Below are 8,836 nucleotides of genomic sequence, written 5' to 3' on the forward strand. Positions count from 1 at the left end.
CTAAATTCTTTTGGAGTAAAATTTCATTTTGCTTTCATTTCTCTACAGGAAAACCTAATTTATCTGTCTGATGTTTCTAAAGGGATAAGAAAATGTGAATATATAACATTTAAAAACACGCTTCAAAACTAACTATTGCAACTCTAGCATATAGTCTTATAGCATCTTGCTTTTCCAACTAGGGTTGTAGCTTGGCTAATAATAATAATAATAATAATAATAATAATAATAATAATAATAATAATAATAATAATAACGAATTACAAAGACAAGTACAGAATCTAGCTGGCAAAACTATGCGCAAAGACGGTAAACAACAGATGAGCATTTCTTCTACACGAGGTATCCCGAATGCCACCGCTGGCAATGACGGACATTTAGAGACCCATCAAAAGATTAAGAGTCCCATCAATGTCTTTTTATTAGCTATTACGGGATGGGGCGATGGAGCCGACCCACCCATCACCGAAGCGCGCCCCTCGCCAATAACTGTCGCTGTTGGGGGGCATTCGTTTCATTTACCAATCGGATATGAGGAAAATATGCATTTTTTATTCACAACAACAACAACAACAACAACAACAACAACAACAAATACAGTCACGAGAATAACGCTTTTATAATGAAGGATGTTCTGCTTTTTAAGAATGGCAGACTATTATTATTATTATTATTATTATCATCTACAACAACAACAACAAATACAGTCATGAAAATAACGCTTTTATAATGAAGGATGCACTGTTATTTAAGAATAGCAGACTATTATTATTATTATTATTATTATTATTATTATTATTATTATTATTATTATTATTATTATTATTGTCAACAAAAACAACAACAAATACAGTCATGAAAATAATGCTTCTATAATAAAGGATGCACTGCTGTTTAAGGATAGCAGCCTATTATTATTATTATTATTATGATGATGATGATGATTATTATTATTATTAAAAGCAAATCTACAACCCTAGTTGGAAAAGCTGAATGCTATAAGCCCAAGGGCTCCAACAGGGAAAAATAGCCCAGTGAGGAAAGGAAATGAATGAATTACAATGGAAATAATTAAGGTAAAGGTGTCTGGTTTCAGTTCAAGTTTCATCAAAATAGATGCTCACCAGAACGTCAGCTGGGCAAGTCCAACTCACCACTGTGGTGCCCAACCACAGCAGTGGCCTCACCAGTAAACAGTTTAAACTCACGAATGGCAATGGAATTAGAAACCAAATAATTGGCTCAATAAAAACAAAACAAAAATCCAACCAAATACAGAAAACGAAGTACCAAAGCATAATAAGCCATAATAGAAAACCACCTACAGAGAGAGAGAGAGAGAGAGAGAGAGAGAGAGAGAGAGAGACGTCATCAGGGAGATTAAAGCCCGACCATTAGGAAAGTAAGAGACCACAAACCGAAATCGTTTGCAAAGCTGTGTACTACTGGCTATGCAAAAACATGCTAATGCCCATGATGGTACCCTGTGTTCCCACATACATCTTCGCCCAGACATGAACAAGAGACCGAGGCGGAGGAGAGAGAGAGAGAGAGAGAGAGAGAGAGAGAGAGAGAGAGAGAGAGGAAAATTAACCGGGAACTAGACAGAGAAAAAAAAGACAAGAATTATTAAGAGTTAAAGAAGTTTTTTGTAATGGGGATTTGTAAAATATAAATCAAATTAGGAAATGGAAAACAAAATAGAATAATGAGTAAATAAAGGGAATCGCGATAAAACGAAAAATAGTTAAATCAGAGTAAAAAATGACTAAACATAAATACGGAAAGGTACCTACCTGATTGTATAAACAGATAAATCATGATTTTCACCCTTAAATATGAAGCGAGAGAGAGAGAGAGAGAGAGAGAGAGAGAGAGAGGGGGGGGGAGGGTTAACATAAACAATGCCATTCATGCGGCGTACTTAAAGATTATTCTTCCAGAGTAACTCTTCCACACAACTGTACTGTATATCTCCCATCTGCCCATTCATTTGCATCGGAGATATACCTCACACTTCATTACATTCGAGAACGAACTGCAGCCTTCGAAAGGTCTCTAAGTCTGTCCATCTCTACCCCGGGGGTACGTTTTACTGGCTGCAAACCTGTTTGCTTCGCTCAGTGGATTTCGCCTGGTTTAAAAACGAGGACTTCGAGATATGCTAAAACGAACGATATATGTTTGGTTCGTTTTGCTGTCGCGACAAAGGGGGAAACAAAATTATTATTATCATTATTATTATTATTATTATTATTAGCTAAGCTACAACCCTAGTTGGAAAAGAAAGATGCTATATGCCCAAGGGCTCCAAACAGGGAAAAAGAGCCCAGTGAGGAAAGGAAATAAACGATATAAGACGTAATGAACAATTAAAATAAAATATTTAAAAAAAAATAACATTAAAACAGATATTTCATATATAAACTATGAAAGGAATTAGTCAACCTGTTCAATATAAAAACATTTGCTGCAACTTTGAACTTTTGAAGTTCAACTGATTCAACTACCCGATTAGGAAGATAAATTGCAAATAGTTAAAATATTCAAGTTCTACTCCAAATGTACAGAAGGTAATTCTCTATTTATGTTTGTGGATGAACTCATAATCTTTAAGTTTCATACCGCTACTTAATCTTCATTGAAACACATCCATTAATATTGGTAAGAAGCAATGGTGTAAAGCGTTACAATAGATGTAGTATATGTACAACAAATAGCTTTCATTTACATGTATATAACCTTTTACATAATCTCCAAACAAAGACGATTTGGAGAAAAAAAAAATTATTAATGATCTCTTTTTAAGGCTCGTAGCTTGGGATTTCAAGCAATGAACAAATACTCTATGAGCATAAAAAAAAATAGTTGCAATCCTTTTTAAGGGAAAGACTATAATATCGGGGTGTACATTCTTGCAAAACAAAGACGACTCGGAATAGAGTAAAATGATATAGGAAGAGTTATTTTTTTTTTTTTTTTTTTTTTTTTCAAGGAATCCGGATTTGATGCCGTTCTCTCTTGCGCACGCATATAAGCCCTCATTTTTTTTCTTTACTTTTATTTCACAAGCTTTGGATTATCTCTTCCAATACTTTTTCAATCGCTTACCGTCTCCCTCTATTCATTACAAACGCTTTTAATTCTATTTTACCTTCTTCGTTTACATAGATGTTTCAAGTCTTTTTCCCTTATCCGTTTTCATACATATTTTCTGAATCTTCTCTATTCCTTACAAACATTTTCTATTTTTAACCTTTTGGTTTTCATATATATTTTTCAAATCTCCTCTATTCCTTACATGCATTTTCAATTCTCTTTCCCCCCTATTTGTTTTCATCCATATTTACTAAATCTCCTCTATTCCTTAAATACATTTTCAATTCTTTTCCCTTTCTTCATTTTCATCCATATTTACTAAAAAATCTCCTCCACATCTTGTTTTGATCATGACAATGCTTCATTGACGATTTCTTATGCTCCCCCTACCCTTCTACCTTACCTCACCCCTCACCTCATCCCATTCCTCCAGGTCTCCTTCGCTTCCCGGATCACAACCAGGATGAAACGAAGGGGCTTACACAACAGGAAGTAGGAGTAGGACTCTAGCTGGTCCTATCACCGCATACATTTTGGATGGATCTACAGCATCCGTATGATGCAAGATTTTAAAAAGATTTTCTTATATATTTTTTTTTCTATCCATCTAGAAAATATGTTAATTTCCCAGCACTATTTATTCGTCGAAATAGATTACTATGTAGATACTTTCTGGGGTATAAAATCAAAGCGACATAAGAAACAATAATAACAACAACAACAACAACAAATGCAACCGATTCCAGTCCACTGCAAGACAAAGGGCCCAGACAATGCCTTGTTCTTGTCTGGAGTTTGGCCAGTTTCCTCACCACGGACTGGTGATGATGGGAGATTTCAGTATAATCGCTCACAGCAAACCTAGTATGGATGGCTCTGACTAGTACAGCTGAGCTGATAATGGCGATAAGCAAACGCTTTCACCACGTTAAGCCATCCCCACTCAGAAAGACAGAAAAACCAGAATAATCATTATTATCATTATTAATACTATTGTTAAAATTAGTATTAGTTCATCGAGATTTAGGGGGGCATTTCATCAAACGTTCAGCTGGGCTCCACAAGTCACTAGAAGAATTGGAAGACCCACTCCTACATGGCTGAGGACTCTAAAGCACGAAGTACGAGATGATGAAAGGAGAAGTATTGATTTAAAAGCTCAAGATAGAGACGACTTTCGAAATCTAACCGGGGCCGTTTGGATCAATAGGCGAGGGAGGAGACGATGTTGCAAATGAATGAGGAGTCAAATTAATCACGCCAGCAAGGGTATGTCTGAACCGGATGTGAAACATTCATTCCAGGTAACATAACATGATATCACTCTTGGTACTATTTTTTTTAGTTATAAATATAACTTAGTCATCGAAGAAGTAGGCATTCCAGCTACAAAAGATGAATCAGTTGAGTGACCTGGTATTTGACTTGGAATGATTGTATAAATGTTGATCAGAATATCATATGTTCAATTTGATAAATTAGGGCCTATGGTTTTAAATCTAGTAATTCAACTCTCTCTCTCTCTCTCTCTCTCTCTCTCTCTCTCTCTGCGTTACAACAATTTATTGATCATTAGATAAATATCTAAGGAACTGTATTAGAAAATTGTGAATGAAAAAAATGAACAAAACATGCAATGAATTGACAATAATAAAAGATGGATTTAATAAAAAGTTATTTTAAACAAAAAAGAGAAATTAAATACAGGAAAAGTCAATCCCAAAATGCTTTTCCACTGAAAAAATAATAAAAAAAATCAAATGTATCAGAATTATGTCAAAATGAGAAACGATTAATCTATCATTGAAAGTCAAGAACAGATGAAAATAAGTAATAGATTTTGAATAAAGGAGATATATTGAATTAAAAGAACAATGGGATATATATATAGTTAATTAGAATGATAAGTTATTTTTTTTCAATCAGTTACACGTCTAATAGGTTCACGGTGGGGGTCTGGGGTGTGGATGGGACAAGGAGAGGTGAGGTTACCCACCCACTCCTTGCTCTATCGTCCTTGTGGATCGTGACCCACACCAACACCACACCATCAGGACATTAGACCATCACGCCCACAAACACGCCCTCACCCATCATTCAAAAGTAACGGTGTTGCTTTGGGGAGGAAATCACTGCCGGGGGCGTGATCCGTGAGAGAGAGAGAGAGAGAGAGAGAGAGAGAGAGAGGAAAATACATATCTATAAGAATTTATACGATGATTGATTTAGCTTTTGCATTGCATATATATTCGGGATAGAGAGAGAGAGAGAGAGAGAGAGAGAGAGAGAGAGAGAGAGAGAGCGGAAAATATTTTATATTTGTATCAACTTCTACGATAATTAATTTAGCTTTTGCATTGCATATACATTCAGGGGAGAGAGAGAGAGAGAGAGAGAGAGAGAGAGAGAGAGAGAGAGAGAGAGAGAGAGCATAGTTGAACAGGTGGGATCATAAGATGCTTTTCTTTTAAATCTTCTCCCAAATGACTCGCATCATTGTCAGCCTCATCAGATTTAAAAAAAAAAAAACTTTTTCTTCTTCTTTTCCCGGTCATAATCAGCGTTCAGTCAATCACACACCTCGTCAGGAAAGTGATTAAATGTCCATCCAGTCTCTGGGTTTGTATGGCGTAAACAATTTCAAATTACAAGGTAAAATCAACTATAGATAACACTAAAAACGTCTCAGACAAGAATAGCAACAAAAAGGCTGTGAAAGTAGAGATTTTTCAAATGAGTGAGTAAACAGCGTATGTAAATGGAAAGTGAAAAAAAGCAAGAATTTTCAATGCAAATAAATGTGATCTAAAAACCTAATTATAATGATAAATCCTTAAATGAATTATTCCATCAACTACAAGGAAGGCATTGCAATCATATCAAACAAGAAGACATGAAATATAAAAATGCTTTTCTGGTTAGATTTCTTATACATAAAAAAGTGGTTCTAATCTATATAAGGTATTACAGGTAACAATAGCTGTACTAACCTGTACTAGCACAAGACCATCTTAATCTAGAGGCAATTTTATTTTACTTTTTTTTTAATGAAGAGTGAAAAGGGGTTTTACAAAGAATTAATTCTAATGAGCAGTCGCTCTGTCGAGAGGCTATGGTTCGGAATAAGTAACTAATAAGTTAAAAAAAAAAAAAATATAGATATGATTTTTTTTTTCTTTTTTTTCTTTTTTGGTCTCTATGTAAGAGATTGTTGGTCTATGAGTAATGGGAACTAGAGTTCATAAATGATACAATGGTAAGCTAAAATACACTAACAATACTATGAATAAGTCTTGCTATAGTTTTTTTTTTTTTTTTTTTTTGCATACATGTATTCATGCATGTAAATGTGAATTCACATTGTAGTATGAATGTAAATATGTTGAAGCAACAAAAAAAATATTCAGTATATAATGTAGAACTCAAAATTTAATCCTGATTCTATTCCAAACTTCATGCTATGTTTTTGCAAGATTTTTGAAGCATAATCCAATCAGGATATAATACAAAATAGCATAAAGGGATAAATTAGTTCAAGTACCTCACTGATAAAAAGTCTAATATCAGACATACATCATTAGACATGTTCATGGTCTGTCCCCTAACTGGACTTGGCTTACAGGCAGGCTCTTCCCTTGAGGTACTATTCAGTTTGTGGATTGCTATCTAAATAGCATTTAAGTCTCCACCAGCATTTGTAAACGAACTATAAACGTGTTCAATTTTATTATGGTAATAAACCTTTAGAGACTGGCTATTACTTTTCTATCAATATCTTCTCTCTTTCCATACTCATACATTCAACAAGCAAAAGAGATTATCAAAAGAAATAGAAATGTCTAAGCTGTAGTGGGAACACGATGTAGATGGCGGTCTAAGACGATCATGGAAAATGAAAAAAAAAAAAAAAAAAAATACGAAAAATCTAATTGAATTAACATGAGAGGAGAGAACTGTTGCAAATTCGAAAAAAGAGAACAAATCCAATAGGTTAAGTATATTGGGGATTTGCACAAAGTTTGAAAAAATAAACCATCACTCAGACAATTGCAATCAATAAGAGAGTGGGGGAGGAATTATCAAAGGAGGAGAAGGAAAATATAAGGCCATTTATTACAGAGCCTCTCTTTAAACAAAGAAATAACAATTTCTTAATTCACTGATAGTCAAAAAACACCAGAAATTACTATAAGAGACCCACTCCCTTATACAGCAACTCACCTGCACATTTGTATAATTTCCTGCATTTGGAAGGTGTTGTTGAAATAACGTTTCCTGCAATGTCGTCACTATGGAAACGGAAAAAGTATATGCAACGAGTCCTTTTTTTAAAAAGTGATCACGAAATGTCCTGGTGATCTATTCCATGAGGGAGAGAAAGAGAGAGGGAAAGCGCGAAGGGAGTCAATCACTTAGGAAACAGGTGTGTGTGTGCGAGATTCTCAAGTTCGTGTTTCTTCAACAGGTGACTCGTGCACACACCTCACAGGTTCACGTAGCACTGATTCCCTCTGCTCCATTACGGCCCGAAGTACCTTAACCCCGCCCTGGGTATGCCCTTCCCGGAGCTCCATTGGCTGACAGGTGCTCATCCTGCCCTCCCGATTGGCAGAAGGGCCCCGAGGGGGAGGAGTCTATGCAACCGAAACTTGCCTCCTATTTTTAGTGCTTTGGGACGACTTTGACAGTCTGACCTGACATGTGACATGGGTATCATCATCATGAATCATGAGAATGAAGTTGTATAACACGCTGCGGTGGATTATTCACTCGTGTTCATTCATTGCTCCTTGTCGTTTCACAGACAGAATGACGGAGATTAGGGAGATGGAAATGGGGTTAAAAAAAAAATAAGCATTCAGAAATGGGTTTGCAGGAGTACGAAATAAGAACGTTTAAGAAATCAAATAAGCCACCGATGCTGATCAAAGAATAAGATGAGATGCTAAACCTTCGATATTTAAAAATACTTAATCTATGACCCTTTTCAATTAAGATTGAAAGTCAGTCAGTCTCTCTCTCTCTCTCTCTCTCTCTCTCTCTCTCTCTTCACCCTGCTTTTTTTCATTTTCATTTGATGGTTATTCATCATTGCTTAACTATACATAAGGCTTCTGTATTTTAGTTCATAGATTCTCTCTCTCTCTCTCTCTCTCTCTCTCTCTCTCTACCCTGTTATTTTTTTTCATTTCCATTTGACGGTTATTCACCCTTGCTCAAATATACATACGGCCTCTATATTTTAATTTATGGATTCTCTCTCTCTCTCTCTCTCTCTCTCTCTCTCTCTCTCTCTGTTATTGTTCTACATTTTCATTTGACAGTTATTCACCCTTGCTCAAATATACATACGGCTTCTGTATTTTAGTTTATAGATTCTCTCTCTCTCTCTCTCTCTCTCTCTCTCTCTCTCTCTCCTGTTATTTTTTTTTTCATTTCCATTTGACGGTTATTCACCCTTGCTCAAATATACATACGGCCTCTATATTTTAATTTATGGATTCTCTCTCTCTCTCTCTCTCTCTCTCTCTCTCTCTCTCTACCCTGTTAGTTTTACATTTACATTTGACTATTATTCACCCTTGCTTAGCCATACATACAGCTTCTGTATTTTAGTTCATAGATTCTCTCTCTCTCTCTCTCTCTCTCTCTCTCTCTCTCTCTCTGTTATTTTTTTACATTTCCATTTGACGGATATACACCCTTGCTCAAGTATACATACGGCCTCTATATTTTA

The 8,836-nt window shown here is 35.4% G+C and overlaps 1 protein-coding gene across 1 annotated transcript in view; it reads right to left on the bottom strand.

Annotated features, from left to right (window-relative positions):
* The window catches only part of LOC137658536 (PAS domain-containing protein cky-1-like), a 72,984-nt gene extending 65,398 nt beyond the window's left edge, over positions 1–7,586 (bottom strand). Inside the window, 1 exon segment of the mRNA XM_068393369.1 lies at positions 7,321–7,586. Within this exon segment, the coding sequence (XP_068249470.1) occupies positions 7,321–7,346 (26 nt within the window). The 5' untranslated portion in view covers positions 7,347–7,586.
* Positions 7,587–8,836: the final 1,250 nt, after the last annotated feature.

The sequence above is a fragment of the Palaemon carinicauda genome, chromosome 1 (assembly GCF_036898095.1).
Source record: "Palaemon carinicauda isolate YSFRI2023 chromosome 1, ASM3689809v2, whole genome shotgun sequence".
NCBI lineage: Eukaryota > Metazoa > Arthropoda > Malacostraca > Decapoda > Palaemonidae > Palaemon > Palaemon carinicauda.